This window comes from Beta vulgaris, chromosome 8 (genome assembly GCF_026745355.1).
Source record: "Beta vulgaris subsp. vulgaris cultivar EL10 chromosome 8, EL10.2, whole genome shotgun sequence".
In the NCBI taxonomy this organism is placed as follows: Eukaryota; Viridiplantae; Streptophyta; class Magnoliopsida; order Caryophyllales; family Amaranthaceae; genus Beta; species Beta vulgaris.
In genome coordinates, this window is record NC_079209.1 from 18,383,501 (window position 1) to 18,406,986 (window position 23,486).

A 23,486-nucleotide genomic window follows, 5' to 3' on the forward strand; every position below is an offset into this window, starting at 1 on the left:
ATAATAATAATAATAATAATAATTATTATTATTATTATTATTATTATTACTATTCATTATCATCACAATTATTTACAAAATTATATATCAATCATAATGCTTATAATAATAAAATCAAATATATAAACCTTGTAATTGATCGTCTACTCGTTATTATTGTCGTTGGTTATATAATATTAGAACATACGAAGACTCGTTCTACTCCTTTACTCATTAGAGTGGTTTTTAACAGTTGATTAGTCGAAATAAGAATTGACTAAGATAATACACTAAACATCACGGTAAATAATATAAGGTTTTTTATTAATTTTTCGTTATCATCCATATATTTATCGCACACACATACACTATATATGCCGATCACAATACTTGTAATGATATAAGTCGTTTACAAAATCCGCAACAAAATCAAAATGACCCGGCCGGGAGTTAATCGAAGTTGAATGGACGTTCAATAGCGAATGGATCTGATGCTTCACAATAATCGAACTAAGGTCATTAGTGATTCAACCCGAATACACTTGACTCTACCCAAGCATACATGAAACTCAAATACAACCTGCACAAATCTGGTTGAAAAATGTGCATCGGTGATCACACCCGGGAATGAATCAACTTGTAAATGGAACGCTCAGACATGTCTGACACCCGACAATCTCATAATTCAAATGTGATCAATTTAGTTGAACAAAACCTGACCAATCACGATTAGGGGCATCGACTGTCAGAACTCGTACGGATCTGACCTGGTTCGCCGTGAATATACCCAAAATCTGTTTGAGAATCTGTTTTGACACCACTATGTTTAGTTCACCTGATATTTTCTGATCTGAACTTATTTTTTCTGATCTGATCTGAACTTATTTTTTCTGATCTGATCTGATCTGATCTGATTACAAGATCTTATCTTTTAGATTTTTCTCAATATATAACAAAAAAATATAGTCATGTGGGGTCTTGTTTGATTCATCTCAATGAGTACTTTATTAATATTCAATTATTATAATTTTTACTAATATGTAATGAAAGATATATAATAGTAATAATAATTTTTAAATATAAGAATGATCTGAACTGATATGATCTGAACTGATATGATCTGATCTGATCTGATCTTAAATAAGCAAAAATAAGGTGAACTAAATATAGCCTAAATCGAGACTAAATTTAAAAGCTTATCGGAAGAGTTCACATTGAAAAAGAAATGGCGGAATATATGAAAAGATTGAACATTGAAGATTTGAATTTTTTTTAAGAAGAAGAAGACCAGTCAACCCAGAATCTTCCACTTCACATTCACTAAAAACGCGTTTGAGTAGCCATCAAACCTAATATTATTACAGTCAAAAGCTCACACTTTTTGGACAATTAATTTCATCCTTCAAAAGTCTAACCTGCCCCACCCATAAAATAACCCAATCAAACAAACATCCCAAGAAAAAAAAAGGGCAAAAAAAAAAAACACCCAGAAGTAAAGCTGTGCTACTTGAAAAGTTGCAATTTGCAACCCATAAAAATTGGAACTTTGTAAATCAAACAGAACTTTTTGTTATTGTTGTTGTTGCAACTTGCAACTCGAGAATATCTGCTTAAATTTTGTGAATTTATTTCTCTGTAATGGCAGAATCATCAACAAAATCTGATGCTTTATTGACCACATTAAGCAATGCAATTCAAGCAGTTGGTAGGGGATTTGATGTTACATCTGATATAAGGTTGTTATACTGCAAAGGAGCACCTGGGTCTCGTTTAATTCATATAGATGAAGATCATATTAGAGATATTGTTATCTCGAATGATGTTGTTCTTCCTAATGTTTCTGTTGATATTGAATGTTCTCATGGGAACAAGTCTTGGGAAGCTACATCTGTTTGGAACTTTCATCAGGTGATATACTTGTATCTAATTTTTTTTTACTGCTTTTAATGATTTATAAATCAATGCATTGTTCTTTTTGTGTTTGATTTTTGCTTTTTTTTTTTTGCTGCAATTATTATCTGGGTATTTATGAAAATTTTGTTTTCTTGAGCTCTTCTTGGTAATTTGCTCAAAGGGGTTTTTTTTTTTTTGGGTTGGTGGTGGTTGGTTGGGGGAGGGGGTTATTATTTTTGCTTGTTAGTGGCTATATTGCTGGATTATTTTCTTGCTTAGGGTTTTTGTTAGTTTGTGTTCTTTGTTTTGACATAGGGAGATTAGATTTCTTGAATTTTGGTATTGTGCACTTGAATTAGTCATAGATGAGATATGATATGAGGTATAAAAGGTACTGGAAGTTTAGTTTTGAGGTGGTTGATTGATTGATTGTGGAAGGTTGTCCTTAATTTCTATAAATCACACTAGGTGAGGAAATCTAGCAATTAGGAAGTGTAGTATCATAGAATTGAATGTTCATATGTGTTTCTAGTAATTATGGTATGCTATAAGTTAACTTTCGAGGAGTAGTAGAGTTGGCAGACGAGGCATTTCATTTCACACATTATTTACGCCCTTGAAGGTTAAGCAATATCCAATGAGCGACTTAACCACATGGTGCTCATCACAAAAGTGTTCCCTTTTATTCTAGCTGCAGCTGTTGGATTTGGACCAATCACCATTGTGTTTCTGATTCTGTCGAAAGTAATTAGTTTCATATTTAGGTGTTGAAAGAGTTCTCTTTGTTCTTTCTATTCCTGCTGCACTTGGACAAACTTCTCCTAGATTGCAACAGATTCAGATTAGTAAGTGGATGTCATGAATTTTGATTTAAAGAATAGGAATCTATCTATAGCCTGGAGAATTCTAAATATGTTGCCACATCAGCAACTGAACTCTGAATTCAAGAAAATTAGGAAGTTTATTGCAGTATCCATAGCGCTTCTATATAGTATGGATACAAGAGTTAGAGTAAAGTATCTAGTCTCTGTTGAGAATCTTCTTATTAAACCCAAAAGATAATGTAGCCAGGCTGTTCATTTTCTAGAGAAACACATTCTTTGATTTTTCTCCAAGTCTTCCTTAGTAGACAACATCCTAATAAATTCAGGATGTTAAAGCTTAACTTCAATTCTCTAAAACTTAACACTAATTAATGCTGGAACTTTTCCTTAATTAAAGTTAGCATTTCTCCTATTTTGGGATGTAATGATCTTCCATGATGTGGCAAGTATCCAACCATACCAAGCATATTATTAGGCCAAAATTTGCCTTCATTGTTTGATTGAGCGGATAGCGTGCATGGCCTTGAGCGAGTGTATTGACTATAGAGCATACCAACACCGAGCATATAGGCTTACATTTGCTCGAGCGAACGTATTCCTAAGTCTAGTAGGATTTTGTTTAGAAATCAACATATATCTTGGCATGTATTTTATTTTATCTAGGACTATTGTTAGCTTGGGGATCTAGTTGTATATTCCTGTTACGATTAGGTTATTCCTATTTGACTATAAATACATGTTATGGGATGGATCAATTGTGTGGTGAGTAAGCCAAAATGTAAATGTTTGCGTGAAATATGGGTTAAGGCTAGTGCCAAGGGACTCATGTGTGCTCAAGTGGTATCCGAGTTCTAGGGTGATTAGTTTACATCAGAGATATCTCGGAAGCCTTGTAAGTCTCCATATCATACACATTTCTAAAAAAATCTAGTGCATTCTTTCTTGGTGATTTTTCCCCTATTTATCGCGTCTCAACATTAATTCTTCTTGTGTGTTCCTTATTTTTGTTTCTTATGTATGGTCCACGTCATTATTGCTGGCCAATATGTAATTTGACAGTGACCCTAACAACTTTCATGGCTGTTGAAAGCAAAGGTTTACAAGTAAGCGTTTCAGTACTTCTCTGCAGATGGTCTGCAGACCTGTAGAGTATGATGTTGTAGTGATTTCATCACTGCCAACCGAAAGGATGTGCACCCATTTACAAAGCTTATACCTCAGCTCAGCTATTTATGGGCATCTAAAGAATCTATGATCAGGAGTTTTCAGTCATTGCTCATATAAGTTAATATCTGAGAAAAAATCTTTATATCAACTGTGTACAGTACAGCCTATCTTAAGTTAGCTGCCTATTCTGAAGTCTATAGTGCCTTCCAGAGGGAGGGCTTTTCCCTTGTCAGGGCCCATTGCAACCAATAGCAAATAAATTGTTCAGTATAAAAGGCTCGTGCGTTAAGTTCTAAATATGTATGTATCCTTCCTTGTCAGATTCAGATGCTCAATATCCTCTATTCAAAATATTCCCTTTGCTGCCTATGTTACCTGGGAAGAATATGAAGAATCACATCAGCCAACACTCCTGAAATAGTAAGCATGGACTCATTGGCCCACAATTTCTCTTTGAAATGCAGAATGGCAAAACATGAACTCACCCTAAAGGGTCGCATATTAAATTCTCGAACTTCCCGAGATGTAGTGGGTTGCACATTATCCCTACTAAATAAAGGAGCTTGCCTTGAAGTTAAAGTTTCTGTTCGTCCCTTTAGTTTTATAAGAAAGTGAAATTCTATAGGGTGCCCTTGTTCTATAGATTGTTTTGTTAAGTGGGCCATGTTTATTAATTTCAAATGGTGCTTTTCAGCTCTCGCAAATCACAACCATCCACATGGTAACCTTCCATTGACGTTCTTTAGAAAGCGTCTCTTTTTTTGTTGACTAAACCCCTTGAAGGCTTGAACACCATCAGTCTTTCTCTACCTGGCATATGAGAAATATTAGTTGGCTCTTGGTGCTTTTCAGTATCCCATCAATTTATTGTTTTGACATTCATCCATTATTAATTGTACTTTTGCCTTTCTGTGGTTGGAGTGAGCTCTTTACCGTATAGGAGACAGAGGATAGAGAATTTCTTTATGTTTAATGTGCAAAAGTGAACTAACCTAAGGGACGAAGTTAATTAAAGAATAACACTTGAATCTGGTTATTACTAAAAGGGACCATGTACATCTTAGAGACAATTATCCATCATGTGGACAAGTTTTAAACACAAGGACACCTTATTAAATACCCCGCACCCAAGCCCTCTCCCACCCAACAAAAAACTTGCTACATGGCCATTTTTCAAATAAATACTTTGGTAAGAAAAAGACCCGACTCCAATATATTTGAAAAGCCATAAAAAACGGCTCCCTTTTGTTTTCATTTCTCCCATTTCTTGCTTCTGTCTCGAGGATCTAAAAGAGCTCGAAAGGATGTGAGAGGAGCGAAAAGCGTTTTTCGTTTTTGAAATGGTGGCAAGACCTATCTAGTTCTATATGTCCTTGGAATTCTTCCATTTCAATTTAGACCAAAAACAGAAGTAGAAACAGAGGGTTTCTTGGGTCATCAAATGATACATCGTGCGATACAGTCAAAACAAGGTATTTTATTGTGAAATAATAGATACTTCGGAGATGGGTAAATTCATCAACGGACTCTTTTTTATTTTTTCCATTTAATTGGTTTTTTCCCCTTTCTCGCGTAAAAGCAATGGGAATGAATCTACATATCACCTTCTTTGGCATCATTGTGCTTGAACCCTGCCTGCATGGGTTAATGGAGTAGAAAGACCAGTCTTTCAACATAATGTCACGATTTTTTCAATCAAGCTTCGATAGTGTTTGTTTTGTAGTGTCTTATCTGGCAAAGGTTCTCTATGTTTTTAGAGGAAGTTGAACATATGGAATATGATAGCACTCTTCAGCCTCTTTTAGTCACTACATACTGGAGACACTCCTTTTTCAAAAGTATTAGAGTCAGAGCCTTAGCCAATCCTGTTAGTAACTGAAATAATTTAGAAAGCTCATGATCAACTCGAAGCAACTAACATCAGCCCTTAATGATTGCATCATGAGCAAGAAAGATCTACTTTTTCATATCTTGGCTGCATATTGAAGTTCAAATCTCTTGTCATTATATCTATTCCTTTTAGTAAGGTACCTCATCCCAAGGAAAACAAAAGGAATCACCATGTCTCATTCCCTTTATTCTAGAAGAGGAAATATAGGATCATCGGTGAACAAATTTGTATTTTGCAATGTAACAAGTGAGCTGAACGGGAGCCCAAAACTATTAACAGTTGCTCCAAGAGTACCGAAGGGTATCATAAGCCATTTCAGCTCCACTCTAATTGTTGCCTCATAGATATGCTTGTCCTTCCACAAGACTTCACAGGTTCTTAGGCCATTAGAGCATTATGATCTTTAATACTCCGTTCTATAATGGCTGTTAGCACAGGACCGACGACCGTCATTATCCTGGGCAACACCCTTTCAATCCTGTTCGCTTGTATAGTTGCATTATTGTAATCATATAAAACACCCCACAAGAACTCTGTCAACGGAACATGATTAATTGGAGTTTGGGTGAGAATTGTAACTTTGACTTCTTCAAGCATAGTACCAGTACTCAGAAATGATTCACAGCTGCAAAAAAGTCTTCCTTGATTATATCTCAATATTGCTAAAAGAAATTATAAGTAAAGACAACCATTCTAGGTCTCTGTCCTTTTCAATTATCATGGATATAAACCTACTGCTGACTCGGTAACAATTGCAAGTTCAAGTAATTCCTGGATGAATAGTAGTGAAGACTGCACTTGATCATCTGTATTCTCATCTGCCAACTCCTCTTTATTACAAGAAGGATCAGTAAAACTGCAGTTAATCATTTGACAACTTATGATCCTTGTCTAGCTTGCTCTACTTTAAAGTTTGGAGTTTGGACTCTAGCATGGAAAATTTTGGTATCTGAATATCTTCTTTAGATCTGTGTTGCTCTGGGTTATTTCATACCCTTATATAGTCTTCATACACAACATAAAATACAAGAATGCTATTATCAGCTACCTGGGTCTGCAATTAATGTGTAACAAAAACTTGGTTTCATTCAGATGTCGGAACATTTCAATAAGAAGTCAGGGTTATCTGGAAGCATCCCCCTGGGAAGCTTTAATGCGATGTTCAATTTTAGTGGAAGTTGGCAAGCTGATGCAGCAGCTACTAAATCCCTTGCAATGCTGGGTTATTTCATACCCTTATATAGACTTCAATTAAAATCGCAACTAGCTTTAAAGAATGAAATTAAAGCTGCTGTTCCGTACTCCTGGGATCCTCCAGCTCTAGCAAGGTAAGTTTATAAGTTTTCGAATACTTTAATGTCATGTAATATTTTCCAGATCTCCATTTTATTCATCATGATTTTGTTATGGTATATCTTATTTTTCCGAAATAGTATAATGACAACTAACTAAGATTCACACTTTGACAGCCCGATGTTTGCATTGCTGGTGTACCTTTTTACTTTAATGCTTATATCTCAAGGAAAATCATGGAAAGTTAATTGAATAATCACACATTATTTAAAAAAAAGAAAAATTGAATAATCACACATTCCTGTGATGACCTGCTAAAGTGGTAAACTCTTTGATGAGGACCAATTTTGTTAAACAATAATGGGAAGTCAAAGTTGGGAGTATATCTAGTCGAATGAAAGGTGGGACAATTAATGGAAACACATGTGGGGTCATTGCTTTTGCTTGATATTTGGAACATTCTTTTCAAGATGGTGTTCAATGTAGCAAGGGGTGTGAATAAAGGAGTATCACTAGGAATAAGTGGCATAACTGGCATCCAACTGGGTGCTCGTAAGGGGTTGATATCTATTATAAAACCTGATGATTAATACTTATTAGTTGCACGGAGATGATTATATGTAAAAGACTTTCAAGAGATTTTGGTCTTTTAGCAACCTTTTCAGTAACAACATACGTTTCTTTCAGAAAACGCACACACGCACACATTTATGATATCTCTTATATAATTATGCTTGCATCAGTTTATCATCTTTCAGAATGTTTGGCTTCAAGAAACTGTGACAGGTTTCTATTCTGCTGAGATATTTTGTTCGTTATTAGAAATTTGGGGATGAGGTTTCTCAATGATAACTCATGTGGGTTTTCTTTTTTTCAGTTTTATTGAAAATTTCGGTACGCATGTTGTTAAATCAACAACCATTGGTGGGCGGGATGTAGTTTATGTTCGGCAGGACCAGTCATCACTTTTATCAGAATCAGACATTGAGAATTATATGAAAGACATTGGGGATCAGAGGTTTACAGACTTGAGAGGCCAACCTAATGCTTCCCCTCTGAAATACAAGGACAAGGCTAGTATTGCTGCTTTGCTCAATAAAGAGTAATTTCAGTAAGATATAATAGTGCCCCTCCCCCTCCCTTTTATACTCCTGGGATAATTCTCTCTCTCTTCTCTCTTTTGAGTAGAGGGGAGGAGGTTTCATTGGTTCCTTCGCCCCTCTGAGTAAGCTTATTCAAGTGAAGTCTGTAAACATATCAGGATGTGATAAGTTAATATGCTCTTGCAGGATGTTACTGTTATTTTTAGGAGGAGAGGAGGAGATGATCTTGAACAGAGTTCCATCAAGTGGGCGGAGAGTGTAAACTTAGCACCAGATGTAATCGAAATGACATTTGAACCTATTGTATCTCTTCTTGAAGGAATACCTGGTCTAAAGCATTTAGCCCATGCTATTGAGCTGTATTTGGAGTGTAAGGTTCTCCTCACAAGTCACACCTCCTTAGTTTTCCACATATTTTCTATTTCTTATATATATATATATATATTATCTTTTTAAGTCTTCAAAATTTATAGGATTACCAATTTACCACACTGCCCTTAAAGTATTCTTCATTATGTTTCATTGTCCTCATATGTGTAAACAGTCATCTACAGGGGAAAACAAATTTTGCATAAGAGAAAGTATCTAATGTATTGACAACGTCATATGTGATATTGATCCTCACTGTACCATCCAAGGCTTAGCTGCAACCTTAATACAGAGAAGTTGCTTATTGTACACGTCCTTAGAAGTCCGTCTCACTTGCAACCCATAACTAATTTCAGATAAATTGGGGCTTATGTGAACAAATCTTTACTCGCTTTATCTCATACATGTGTTCTTACTTTTTATTGTTGAATTGTCATAAATAATACGCTTAGACATTGATTACTATGCAATTTATCCACCATTTTTGCCTACAGTGCTCTTCATTTAATTGTATTTGCATAGCTTCAATTTATCTATATATTTTGATATGTTACACAAGGTTTTTTGTTAGATCAATTATTCCAACACATCAATTACTATCTTGCTTAATCTATAGTCAATGAGGAGCATATGTCTGGGATTCTGGAGTATAGGCAATGTTTCCGGTAACTAAGGTGGTTTAAAATGAAAAAGAAGACTGCATAGAAGACCTCTTTGTTCTTGAAGAAAAATTGACTTTTAAGAAACCCAAGTAATTACCATTTCCAAATCAAGGATGAAATTTAAATTCTCAATTGGAAGACAAGAATGCACCCACAAAATAAAGCTTGCTTTTTTTTGGATCATTATGTCCTTATACATGCCTGACACTTTGAAGATCCAACTTCAAAAGTTCATTGAAAGTTTAGAGGCATTTTATTCTATTTTTCCTTCTCATATTATCTCTCTTCAACTTTTGGACATCTAGGAGTCCATGTATTTATCTTGGGGCTCTAAGTCTTCTTGACAACAAATTGCTACATGTTGTCTAATGTTGGTGTTTAGTATGTGTTTTCTGGTAGCTCCAGAGTATCTAATTTTCGTATTCCTGTTGAAAATAGGAGATCAAAAGAAATATAGAATATCTAATTTGCATGATCATGTAATAGTTATTGCTCTTATTATCTGTTTTATAGTTAGTACTGGTTAAAAAGGAAGGGAAAAGTCTGGTCTGCATTCTACTTTATTGACATCTAGAAATGCTTTTTCCCAGACAAGCCACCTCTTGAAGATCTACAGTACTTTTTAGAATTTCAAATACCTCGAGTTTGGGCACCTGAACACAGCAATCTACAACGAAAAGAGCCGGTTTGTCAATCTCTTCAATTCAGCTTGATGGGTCCCAAGCTTTATGTCAGCCCTGAGCAGGTGACTATCATCGACATTCTACTAGAATTTGAGGCTTGCTTGAGATATGGGTTTAGTTGTATTCTGCTTGTAGTTATTGCTGATGAGAAGAGTATTAGATTTATAACTCATGAAAAGAAGAAATCACACTGAACCAGGAAATAGTATGATGACAGGCGTTTGCTATGTAGCCTGTTGGATAAATAGTGTTGAGTTGCCAATGTCTGCATCGTAAAATCAATGCACAATAAAATGACCTTCCTGAAACTGCCAAAGAAACAGAGCATGTATTTGTGTAGAATGTATGAAATTGAAAATATTGATTGCTTTGGTCTTTTGTCCTATGTTATTTGGACACTTCACCTAATGTACATATGCTGGGCACTTCCACATGGGTATGAAAGATTGACACGATTTTGCGCCAATCATAAATATTTTCCATAAATTAGCCAAGTCTCATACTTGGCATATATATCTGTGCATGACATAAGTACTTGTTTCCAAGTAAAATAGCTTTTTTCAAATGAGATGTGACCAGTGACATTCCATCTCTCCTTTTTTGACTCTGTTTTTGGTGCTCTCATTTCATCTGTCTTTCTTTGGGTGATTTCTGGTGAACTCATTCCATCTCTCTAGTCTCTATTCTTGATTCTTCCTAAAGTTTTGCTTGAAAAATGGCAACATAAGAGTACTGCTAGCTTTTTACCAGAACTTGGGCTTTAGGAGAGGTAGAATAAGACACAGTAAAAAATTAGGTCAGACAAAAACAATAAAGGAGAGAAACTGATGCCCTGTTCTTCATGGCGACCCAACAAGAAACTGGGCATTTTCATCTGTTGGCTGCTGTGTGGAAGAGGACTGGCAGAGTTTTATAACTATTTTAATTTTTATTTTGCCTTGAATGAATGTAGTAGAGAGTGTGATGACCAAAAATTGACGGGCATCTATTGTGAGTTTGGTCATGGGAAAAGTATGAGTTGGTTATGAGTGAGGTGGAAGAGAGGATAAAATAATTAATGACCAAGTATTTTGGGGCGACCATTGGGTTTGCTCTTGGGTGTTCCTTGTATTCCTTTTACATCTCTTTCTCTTATTATTTTATATATTCCACTGAGTGAACTATCTATGATGGAATTCAACAGGTGACAGTTGGGCGTAAACCAGTAACTGGTCTCAGGCTTAGCCTGGAAGGTGCCAAGCAAAATCGACTAGCCATCCATCTCCAGCACCTAGTTTCACTTCCGAAGATCCTCCAACCACACTGGGACTCCCATATGGCTATTGGTGCACAAAAATGGCAAGGTCCAGAGGAGCAAGATAGCCGTTGGTTTGAACCTATTAAATGGAAGCACTTCTCTCATGTAAGCACTGCTCCAATAGAATATAGAGAAACCTGCATAGTTGATCTTTCTGGTGTACATATTGTAACTGGAGCACAGCTCGGAGTTTGGGATTTTGGTGCGAAAAGTGTTTTATATCTCAAACTCCTGTTTTCCAAGGTACCGGGTTGCACCATTAGGCGATCTGTATGGGATCATAATCCTTCAAACTTTACTGCTTTGCATAGAGCAGATGGGACTTTGTCTACTGAACAAACTCTAGATGACAAGAGATTAGACAGCACTGGTGCTGCGGCAAAGCTTGCAAAACTAGTTGACTCAACAGAGATGTTAAAAGGGCCACAAGATTCTCCAGGTCACTGGTTAGTAACTGGTGCAAAGCTCGGCGTAGACAAGGGGAAGATTGTTTTGAGGGCAAAATATTCCCTTTTGAATTATTGAAACAGTTTATTTGTTGTGTTGATTGTTCATTACTTAGTCAAACTGGAGCTCCATCATTTTTTGTAGTCATGTAGTGAATGTGATTGATTGTATATTCATAATAAGTGATATTGCCTTCACAATTGTCAAGCTTTTTGTAGTTTATTTGGATTTTTAGAGTTTCCATGTAGATGGTAGTCATAATATTATCCTAGGGTTTGGTTTTTTTAGAATCTCTATTGGTTCTGGGTTTCTTAGGGGAAAAGGGGAATAGGGGATTGCTGTCGAATGCTTCTTGGTGCAAATAAGATGTACATGAATCCATATGCAAGCTTGTAACTTTTTGACTTCCCAGTCTAGGTAGATGAGCTGTTTTGTGGTTAAAATATTTCGATTTGAAGTTTCCAAAAGATGTTAAAGACTACGTTATTTTATCAAATTGGAGTTTCTATAAATAATTTGTGGTAGGTTCGAGTTGTGTATTTGTCTAGGTTTTTTTCAACTTTACTTGTCGCACTTCTTGTATAAATGTTGGTGATATAACTAATACCAATATAGTTTTCTCTGAATTGTAGCATATAGTCGCTTTTCTATCAAACCCCAAATACCCAGCGAAACCCTAGGCGACATCCTCAACCCCAAGGGGATTGATGATCGCTTGCACTGCCTTGGCACGGTGGCCGTCGAGCCCCTTCCCCCTTTCCCTATCTTGAGTAGCTTGAATACTATTACATCAGACTTTAATGAAATTGAGTCATTTAAAATCGATTATGGTTGGAATATTACCATATCGAGACAACGGACCTAAAGCGCTTATATTAGTATCATGGATGAAAAATACAATTGGGAAGAATAAAAAAAACACAATAATTACCTTCATGTAATTATCTTTGAAGGATCTTGTAATCGATGATAAAGAGTTTTATAGATAAAAATCAATTATAATTGGTGATTGTCAATTTTGTACGTTGACAAACAGTAGTTTCTAGTACTCTACACGGAATAAGGTGGAATTTAGTTCTCACTTTTTTGTTAACTCTCGCTTACTCTCTCTCTAAGTTTTTCCTCTGCCCTCTCTCTACAAAAAAACCGCCCTAAACCTAGAACTCGCCGGAGATCCGGCGCCGCGTAGGTTTCCGGCGGATCTCCGGCGAGTCTCCTCGTTTTTTATTTTGCCTTTTCCGTCGCTGTTCCCTCGTTTGTGTTTGAAGTAGTTTTAGGTTGAAGGCGGTGTTCGTGTTCTGGTGTATCCGCCTACGTCGAGCGTCGCCGAAGGTCGCGGTGTTCTTGTCGGCTGCGCCGCTGGCTTCTTGTCCTCCTTCCCTGGTTTGTTCCCCTGCTTCCCTGGTTTCCGGTTGCTTCTAGGTTTAAGAGTCCTAAAGCGTCAAGTCTTCCCCTGCCCCTTCCCCCTGGTTTAGTTTAAGTATCCCCTTCCCTTCCCCCAGTTTTCGATTGTCGAGAATTTTGTGATCCGAGTTTCCCCTTCCCGCTCCCCTGTCCTAGTGTTAAGGTGGTTAGTCTTAGTGTCCCCCTCCCCACCCCCCTTGTTTTAGGTTCGATGCCATCGTAATATCCCTTTCCCCACTCCCTGCTTGTGTTTGTTTTCAGTTTGGTTAGGTTATCAAGGAAGCTTTCATAAGGTACGTGATGTTTTTGAAGGTAGGACGGTGTAATTCCAAGCGTGGTGTTCTGCATCTTTTGGTTGTTTGGTTGGTTTGTTGTGTTTACGCTATTTGTTTTAGCTGTTGTTTAGGGTTATCCAGTTTCAACTATGCCTATGTAAAGGTTCGCGTGTTGGGTTCAACGAAAGGCGATTGTTAGTTTAACAATGTTCTGGTTCGATCTGTTGGTTTAGAGATTGCTAGGTTGGATCTTAGGATCCGTAGTTCGGGTGAGTTTCTTAGTTGGAATTCACCCCCAGTTCATGTAATGACTTTCGGAGTCATTACAGTTCAAAAATGCATCTTGTGGGAGGCCCTCCAATTTATTTTGGGGCAAGTTTCGACCTCCACGCATTTTGAGTTTCAGTCTCCTGAAACCCTATCAGGGTCTGAAGTCACCAAAGGACGTGACTTCGTTCTTACTTCACTCAGTAGAATCCCAGGAAGCTATTTTCGTTCAAGGGCCTTGGGATTTCTTGTCTAGAAGGCATCGACATCTACTAGATGAGTTGCAATCTATTTCTGCAGATCGTCTCGGTTTTATCTTTCATCAGGTTTCAACCCCTCATTACCCACATTCGTTCGTGGCAAGTTTACGTTGGACTGGATTTGTAATAGTTTGCTTTTGTTTAATAGAGTCTGTAAGAGCAAGTTGGACGGGATTTGTAATAGTTTGCTTTTGTTTAATAGAGTCTGTAAGAGCAAATGAAGCTCCTTTAGTTTTGTTTGCTTATGTTATGTGTGGTAGTAGCAGCATTAGGTTGTAATTCCTTTCTTCAATTAATGCAAGTTTTCTTGATGTTAAAAAAAAAAAATAAAAAAACAAGTGGAATCAAAATAAAAACAGAAGAGTAGATTTCAAATCTAGCTTTCTAATGTCTATTATTATTTTTGGATTTTCCATAAGCTCGTTTGTCCCCTTGCTTTCCTTAGCACATCCACAACAAGCTGGCATTATTAACTATATATATCTATATTGTTTATAAGCCAAAAACAAGTATTTTGATAAAAGTAGATATAGGAAAGATAATCTTATCTAATTACTCTAAGCCAAGACTATATTTTGACTCTAAAATGAATGTTTGAAGTATACTTGAAATCTCAAATGAACTAATCAAACGGACTAAAATCACTTAAATTTGAAATAACATGAACAAGATTAGCCTCAATAATATGTTCATAAATATGTTCTTATATAAGATGGTTCTCATGAGAACCCAACCATATATATAAATATACACGCTCACATTTACATATGTTTATAAATAAAAAATTGATCTAGACTAAATTTAAAATAGACGTTATAAAACCGAAAACAGAATATTGAATCAAGCTATTATTGCTGTAAACCCAAAATACAAAAGATTGTAGATACAAGTGAGTCCAAACTGTAAACAAGAAGAATAATAACATTCAAGCTAATTTTCCATGAGATACGTCGAATTTTCCATGAGATACGTTGAATTTTCCATGAATTTGACATCCCACCTACGTTTCATTTGGTCCCTAGACCATAGCCTGCAATCCTTGACATTATCATAAATTCTGTCCATGGAATTTAGTTCACCCACTTATATATTTCACAAATGAGTGGAAATGTCCAAAGTTGACCATTCACAAACTCAATAACTGAAATGACACAACTCCTTGAATACAAATTTCGGTACTAAAATATGTTCATCTCATCATGTTACCCATCTTGATTATTATGCAATTATTTTTGCTTGATACTTCTATTGCTACATCTCCAATATTAAACTACAACATATCCAGATGCTACAACTCATCATTGTCATCAACTTATCCTCTTGGTAGCTCATACGAAACCAATCTCAACCACCTATTCTCCACTTTAGACTCCCAAATTTCAACAGCCAAACATGGTTTCACTACACACAAGCAAGAATCACAAAATCATGACTCTGCTTTCGGCCTTGCCATGTGCCAAGGCGACCTTGATTCGGTCGATTGCCGCGATTGTGTACAGATGGCTAGCAGGCAGTTGCCACTTTTGTGTCCAAGGGCAATACAAGCTATTTTGTGGAAGGAACAGTGCATGCTTCGTTACTCAAATGAGTCCTTTTTTTCAGTCTTCCAAGAAAATCCACACGAAGAGGTGTACAACATAAACAACATTACGACGAACATAAGCAGTTGGTTTAAGTGTCTCAATGATACGTTAAATGAGGTAATATTGATGGCAGCTTCGAACAATTCCGGTTACATGTATGCTACTAAAGAGGCATGGTATTCACCCATGAACAGGAATTTGTTCACTTTGGTTCAATGCACTCCCGATTTGAGCAAGGAAAATTGCACCAAGTGCTTCAGTGTTGCCAAATCTAGGATTTATAATATGTCTTCGAGAGGAGGAGCTGTGTTAATGCCTAGTTGTACTCTTAGGTACGAGATTTATCCCTTTTATGATACTAGTACCTTGCAAGACTTGGCTCCTCCTCCAAATATAGCAATCTTTGCGTATAGAGGTATGTACTCAGCTACTCGCTCCATTCTTTAATAGACTTTTTATCTATTTTTAAAGTAAAATTATCTTAAATTATTATTAATATATAATAAAAATAAAAATATAATCGTTTTTACATCTTACTATATTCATCGTGCTTTTAAAATATTAAATTTGTATAATTTATATATTACAAACGATTAATTTTATTTATTGTAAAAATCGTATAAAAGCAAATAAAGATCTATTGTATGACAAAAGGAGTAGTTACTCACTTGGTAAATGTATCAATATTCTAATTCCCAAATACCTGATTCAATCTTGGAAAGAGAGAGCTTTAAATCGTGCCTCTTCTATTTGCCTGTGTAGGAAAGAAGCAGAAATCCGCAACGATATTGGTCGTTGCAATCATTGTGCCGTTAGCTATCTTGGGAATGTTAATTCTCTCAGGCATTTATCTCCTCAAAAAAAAGGCAAGGAAATACCCTTCACGAGACTTTCAAAATGGTAATCATCCAACTCTTAGCTGGAACTTTCTGCCTTTTAATATTGGACATACTTTTATTGATATTAACTTTTAAGGAAATGCCCATATTTTTAAGTAGACGCTTCTATTGACTTGCACATTACTTGCCAATGTACAAGAGTGATCAATAATATCTCTATATTATTTAATTATAGTTAAATTGATATGAATTTTGCAAAAAGAAGTTGAGATGAACTCAACAACATCTCGTATGCTAACATTGAGTTTTATACAACTCGAAATATATGGTCAAAATAGGGTATGTGACTAGTGCAAAAGTCAAAACTAAACATCTATTTAAAGATAAAGGGAGTGTAAAGTATGTACAAATTGATAGCAAATACATATAACGTGAAATACTGATATGAAATATGTATAAACTAATATGAAATATGGATAAACTATAGCAAATATGTGAAAACTGATAACAATTATGCTTAAATTGATAACAAATACATATAAATTGAAATCTGCAGAGAAATTAACAAGACGGTCTATCTTAGTCAATTATATATGTCAATTCATATTTATCAAAACATTCTTTTTCATCAAATACTTCAAATTGTAGTCATTACAATCTAAGAGTCAGTATATAATATTCCCTCCATTTTTTAATATTTATACACTTTTTCTGTTTTCAATCCATTTCACATTGTGCTTCTTTCTTTCTTTCTTTGGCAAATGATAAAAACAATACTTTAATTATCCTTTTCTCACATTCTCTTTGTTCCATTCTTGATATCTCTTTTAAAATATAATAAATTCAATTTTTCTCTTCATTAATTAATTAATAAAGTAAAGAAACCAAGTAAACCCAACTTTTTACACACTCTCTCCAATTTGCCTCAAGTGGATATCTACAAGAACCGAGTAGATCTTTAAAAGTGCATTATGTTCACTTGAATTTTTATTAACTTATTAGAATTAAATGTACCTGAATTTATTTGTACTTAACTTATCTGAATTTATTGAAGTCCATTTTATAGGGTAATTTATTTGAACTTTATTGAACTTGTTAAACTTAAAATGTTTTTTTAAGGTGAATAGGTTGCACACTACAAAATAGATGGATTATATATGATAATTAATTTCCATGAAGAAAAATGCATGTTTAATAACAATATATATTTAATTATAATAAAAGAAATTAACATTACAAAATTAAATATGAAGGGGATGTCCTATTCAACTTAGTAGTACAAACATTGGTGCATAAACAGTTTTCCACAATATATAACATGCTAAATAATCCGTAAATTATGTTTTCCGAAAGCATTTTTTCATTATTACAATAATAATAGAGTTTAAATCCTCTATCAAACAATTCAACGATTTAAGGGGATGACATGCCATCACATACTATATCAATATTAAATCTTACAGATTATCCTGCGTAGTCGGGTAAGCAGATGTGACCACGGGAAGGTTTTGACACAAGTGTGAGCTAGGATATCCATGCGTCATTAGAGGTGTAAGCATGAGAAATTAGGGGTCGGCTTTTCCCTATCGCTGGATAATGTGCTTATTTTCAATACAAAAATCATTCAATACAAAAATCGTTTTAAAAGAGTAATATAAATTAGTGTCGAACCATAAGGAGATTGTCGAATTATAATGACTAAAACATAATATGACTAAAAAAAAGTTGGATTGAAGTCATATTAAACTACATTCAATCAAATCAATTCAAATGTAATCAATTCAACATAATTTTAAACAAATCCAAGCATACATTCTGCTAACAAGTCCATTTCATCTCATTCTACCTCGACACTATCCTTTTACATCACACACCGTCCTAGTCCCTTCCTTTGTTTCCTTTTATTCTCGAACTACAACATACAATTTTTAAAAAATAACTCGACAATCTTATCAAACGGTTTAAACTAGACACTAAATGGGTTAAAGAATGTTATTACCGAGTAGATTAAACTGATCATTGAATAAATTATACTGATCTGTAAAAAGATTACACTAGTCATTATATTAAGAAATGTGCGTTCTTTTCTAAATACCCCATTCCCTTCCTAAAGATCATCTCTCTTCCCGTTTAAGTGCGTTTCCAAAAGATCTTCCATCTTTTACTTTATTCCTTATTTAACAAGTTTTTCTCCTTTTTACCCTCTGATCTCATGTTCCTATTATATGGTCCACCATTATGCTATTAATTCAATTTTACTCCCTTTCTCTCTCCTACTTTAACCCCTTTTTATTTGTTTATTTTCCTTAACCCATTTCTCTCTCTCCTACTTTACCCACTTCAGACCTCACACAAATTGATCCTCCTTGATATATGTAGTTACAGTAACAAGGAGGATCTTTCAGAACCGGAAAGAGTACCTAATTTTAAATTAGCAATAGACGTTCTATTACAAGACCAGGTGAGAAAATAAAATCCTAGGAATATGAATCATTATGCAAGCAATTCGGGATTTTAGGGATACATACTAACAACCTATTGAGTCAATCTACTATGCCTACTATGATTTCTTTCATACATCCCCCCCCCCCCCTCAAAGCTTACCAAGTCGATCATGCATGATCATATGCCATTTTTCCTATGTTGAGAGCCTATACTAAATCTCACTTCTTGATGTAGATTCAAAAAATGCAAGAATAATCAACAAATTGTAGTAAAAAGAACCTTCTAGCAATTCCATCTGTCCATTAATCCTCCGTCACACATGTAGATTTATTCAAATTCCTAGAAAATAAACTACTCACTAATGAAAAGAGAAAGTATAATGAATCCTATATAATATTCAAAGCATATAACCAGAAAAGAAATTAACAAGAGAATAGCAAGAGTGAGAGTAATACCAATTTAAGAATGTAAAATCTCCAAAGTAAGAGTAGGAGCCGTATGGAAAATCCTTCGCGTAAATCTGTTACTTGAAAAATATGTTTTTGCAAGCATGGATTATGCATTAGGGTGCACAATGCTCATTGTGTACCCAAAAAGAACATACTATTTATATAAAAGAAGATGAACTTTTGTTTAACAACTTTTCTGCTTAAAAAGAACACACGACTTAAAATTAAAGAACATGTAAATCTATGTTTGCAATTCTATTATGAACACTAGATCAACTACAAGAGGGGGGGGGGGGAGGGGTTGATTGTTGTTGAGGGAAAATTTTCGAATTAAGATTTCGAAATTAAAATAAATTAAAAACAAAAGAGAAAAAGCACATGAGATTTTTACAAGGAAAACTTCCTAGGCCCACTACGAAGAAAAATCTTGACCACGAGAAATTTTGACTCAATACTCTCGTTACTATAATAGGCCAAAAAACTCTCTTTTACAACCCATTAAGGGACCCTTCTCTGTTTCTCTAGGAACTTGTTCCCAGTCACTCAATTTTCCCTAAATTGATGACACTGACTTTGACTTCACTCGAAATCTTCTCTTTTCTCTCTTTCTTTCTCTCTCTTTTGATTACAAGGATATTCTCAGAATTTTCACTCACCCAAACACTAAGAGTATTACAATGATATGTGATTAACGGAGAAGAAGAAAATACATAAGAACTTTCTTAGTAAAGATAAACTCTGTACGTTTGAAAGTTGTTATTTTTCAAACAATTCTTCCTCTATATATAGCTGCTGCAACGGTCATAATTCTTGAACTGGAAATCCACGTTCTCTTCAGCTAAAATGTAGGAACTCTTGATCCATGATCTCGCGCCATATATCCCACGATCTTAGCAACATTTATTTACCCCACTATCGTGAGTGGAAATATCTCGCAGGTTGTTGCCGATTGTTATGCGCTACTTCCCACATTTGTAGCCTTGTTGTATGCTTGCTTAAATCTAGGAATCATGGTGTTGAACTTGCTGCATTATCACCACGTTTTGTGCAACAGTTTCTAACCACCTTCCACTAGCCGTTGTGCAAACAACCAGCGAGTTTGTTGAGAGAATCTCACACCACTTCCCTTATTTGTAGGCACGGATATTTCAACCTATAGTTTATAGCAAAGCAACAACAACAAGATCTAATAACCTTCAAAGCTTTTTATCCAAAATATTCTAAGTTATTAGAACTCTATTAAACATATCATATAATAAAAATTCAAAGTGTATAAAATTAACATCTTGACTTAGATTAAATAAATAAATAATCTTTCTCCACAAGAAATATATATATATATATATATATATATATATATACATAACATTATTTTTGATTTGTTATTTTTTTACAAAATAAAATCATATAACAACCTAATTATTTGACATCATCAAAACATGAAATACAATAATATTTATAATAGAACACAAGTTATAATGAAAAGAACATATAGCAAATGAACATATGTGCTTAAAATAAAATAACATACCTTTTAAATTTAAATTATAAAAAGGAATCTTTGCAAAAAAAATATTTTTTGAAGGTAAAAGAAGTTGCAAAATTTAACACAACAAATAACAACAAATTTTTTACAATCATAAAGTCTACAATGGTAAAACGACGTAGTTTAGAGGAGTGTGCACTATCCACTATGCACTTGGGTGCATGTTCCTATTTGCGATATTTTCGGGGATTAAGTAAAGTCCACTAAGAACCTCTTTCCTTTATGGGGCGAATTGAAGCTTCCTCGTGGGGAGGACTAGTTTCAATAATCACTATTAATTCTTAAAGCATCGAAAACTCGTACAAGGTCACTGGTCAGCTTACAGATCCCAACTTCACTTCTATTTCTTAAACTTGGTTTATCAAAGCCAAAAAATGCTCTTGTTCCGGTTATAGAACGGGTTGACGGTCTAGAGAAGAGTCTGCCAATAATTGGAGTTGGCGTCCGTAGGTAAATAGCTGCACAGAAAGGAAACATAAATTACCCTCGGGGGGATGCGAGGAAACCCCTCCGATGCTCCAGTCAGCACGTGCCTACGAGGAATATTTAGAGAGAGAAAATAGAGAGGGAGAGAGAAGCAATTTTTGGTGTGAGAGAATGTACATGCAAAATGGTACCGGTGGGTTATTTATATAAGTACTATTCCTCTGACACGACGTGTAATCCCTCGACACGTGTACGACTGTGAGGTATCTGACAGAAGGGAAAATTCCTCTATTTTGTCTTGTTAGACGGCCGCCAACAAGGTTGTCGGACCACATTAGTGAACGATCTTTTAGAGCTATAGATGATGTTTGTACGTTCGTGTCCTTCATGATGTTCGCGGACCTCTCAAGAGTGTCCGTTAACACAGTTGGGTCATACCCATACAACTAGTCCTCTAGCATCTTTTGGGGTCTTGACTGCTAAGGATGTTTGTCTGGGACGAGAATACTATTATTGTACTCAACTCTTTTCGTGAAGTTGATTCATTGGGTGCCACGTGTCACCTTGGGGAGTTGAATTTTTTTGAAAAGTTACTGATTACCTTTTTGAAAATTATGAGAATATACATGGCAACACCAACGGCCGTTGGGAGGGAACCACAATGGTCTACAGAATATTCGCCGTGTTGTTCACGGGGGCAGCAACACAGTCTGCACTCTAGGTAGGATTGTTCCTCGTGGTGGCTCTACTATTACGGTCGCTTGTTCCTCTGGTGTTCATGGTATCGCCATGGGGTCCCGAGCTCCTGTTTCGTGTTCCCCCATTGTGAGGAGAGGAGGAGAAATGAGAAGAGGGCGGGAGCAAGTTGCGGTTGATACACTGCTAACAAGAGGCCAACAATTGAAGATCCTGCGTGTCCCTCCCCTGATGGCTGTCAAGAGTAGGCTGCGGGTGTCGGCCCTGTTAATCAGCCATCAACTGGTAGTTGGCTTTCGGGCTCGTGTTCTTTCATTCGCCAAAAGCTGAGGGAGATGGTAACGACTCCAAGCTTTTTATCCAGTATTTCTCTTGGCATCTTCTTCCGCTTCCATGAATGAACCGAGAAGAAATAGGTCATGCCGAGTGAGGCTGTGACGGCGTCGTTCGGTCGCCGGCCTACCGTTCCTGGTAAGGTTTACCAGCCTGACTGGGATGTGAGAGAGGACGAGTCATTGTATGCTGACGTCCAAGAAAACAGTCGCATCTTTGCTTATGGGATTCTGAAAGGAAAGCAATTGCCACTAGATAGGCATGTAGGGTCTTTAATGTCTCTTGTTGCTCGGCTGGCTCACGACTAGCTTCTAGTACGCGTCCATCCTTATCCCCTTTTCTCTTTTTTTTTTTGTAGGCCAACAATGCTGCCCTAGAACTGATTGAGCAATATGTCGAGTACCAGAAGCTGGCGGACGACTATAAACAATCCTTGAGGTCTTATTGAAGAAGGTGGAGGAGGACCTGGCAGCGAAGACTGCAGCCCAGAAGCCCCTAGAAGATGAGTTGGTAACTCTGAGGACGCGAGCAACTCTGCTACAGGAGACTGAGGAAAATGTTAGAGTCATTCACCAAAGCTCTGGATGCTGCCAGGATAGATAAAGATATTGCTGCGGTGGAGGCTAGGGCCGAGGCTAAGGCTCGGGGTACCGCTAAAGCAATTGCTGAATTCAAGGGTTCTGATGAGTTCGTGTCGGCCCTTCACAAGAGATACGACGATGAGTGGGCTGCTGCCATGAGATGCGTGAGCAAGTTTGATCTCCAGTTTGACTAGAATGTCATTGAGGCTGTTCATGCTGACGCGGATCCCCGGTTTACCCATGGGAAAGCGGATCAGGACACCCCTCCCACTCGATGCTTTTGGCGGCTATCTATCAGCTCTTCCTACTCTTCTAATAGCTTATAGCTGATAGTCTTTTGGCTATTTTGCTTCACACTTAATTCAGCCCGTTTTGGCGTTTGTAAACAATTATTATCATCATATTTTCTTGAATTGCAAGTACTTTATTACTCTGATGCGCTTTGTTGGCTGCCTTCTAATTTTGTTGTTATAGTTGGCCGCCAAGCCAGTAGTTAATATTTAATAATAAAGATTTTTGCGATTCTGTAAGTCATGCTTTCGACCTACTTTTATCATTTCGTTTGCGGTAGATCTGTTGTATGACCATGGATATACTTAGCCTGTCATATGTCTTTGATATGTGCTAGGTATGTTATATGACCTTAATGCACTTAGTCTATTATATGGCTTTCATTTTGTGCTAGGCCTGTTATATGACCGTTAATACACTTAGCCTGTTATATGGCTTTTGTTTTCGTACTAGGCCTGTTATGTGGCCGTTAACGTACTTTGC

General features: G+C 36.1%; 2 protein-coding genes across 3 annotated transcripts in view; both read left to right on the top strand.

Annotated features, from left to right (window-relative positions):
* The first annotated feature begins 1,240 nt into the window (after nucleotides 1-1,240).
* On the top strand, nucleotides 1,241-11,830 carry LOC104882937 (MACPF domain-containing protein CAD1). The gene is made up of 6 exons (XM_010667362.4): nucleotides 1,241-1,887; nucleotides 6,847-7,082; nucleotides 7,925-8,120; nucleotides 8,337-8,520; nucleotides 9,772-9,926; nucleotides 11,048-11,830. The coding sequence occupies exons 1-6, from the start codon at nucleotides 1,618-1,620 to the stop codon at nucleotides 11,684-11,686; spliced, it is 1,680 nt and encodes a 559-aa protein (XP_010665664.1). The 5' UTR covers nucleotides 1,241-1,617; the 3' UTR covers nucleotides 11,687-11,830.
* A 2,988-nt stretch (nucleotides 11,831-14,818) lies between these two features.
* The window catches only part of LOC104882936 (cysteine-rich receptor-like protein kinase 25), a 34,806-nt gene continuing 26,138 nt past the window's right edge, over nucleotides 14,819-23,486 (top strand). Inside the window, exons 1-2 of one of the 2 annotated variants that reach the window (XM_010667360.4) lie at nucleotides 14,819-15,812; nucleotides 16,160-16,297. In XM_010667360.4, the coding sequence (XP_010665662.1) occupies nucleotides 15,014-15,812; nucleotides 16,160-16,297 (937 nt within the window). In that variant the 5' untranslated portion in view covers nucleotides 14,819-15,013. The remainder of the gene's footprint in view (nucleotides 15,813-16,159; nucleotides 16,298-23,486) is intronic. The other variant, XM_010667359.4, reaches the window with a different exon arrangement.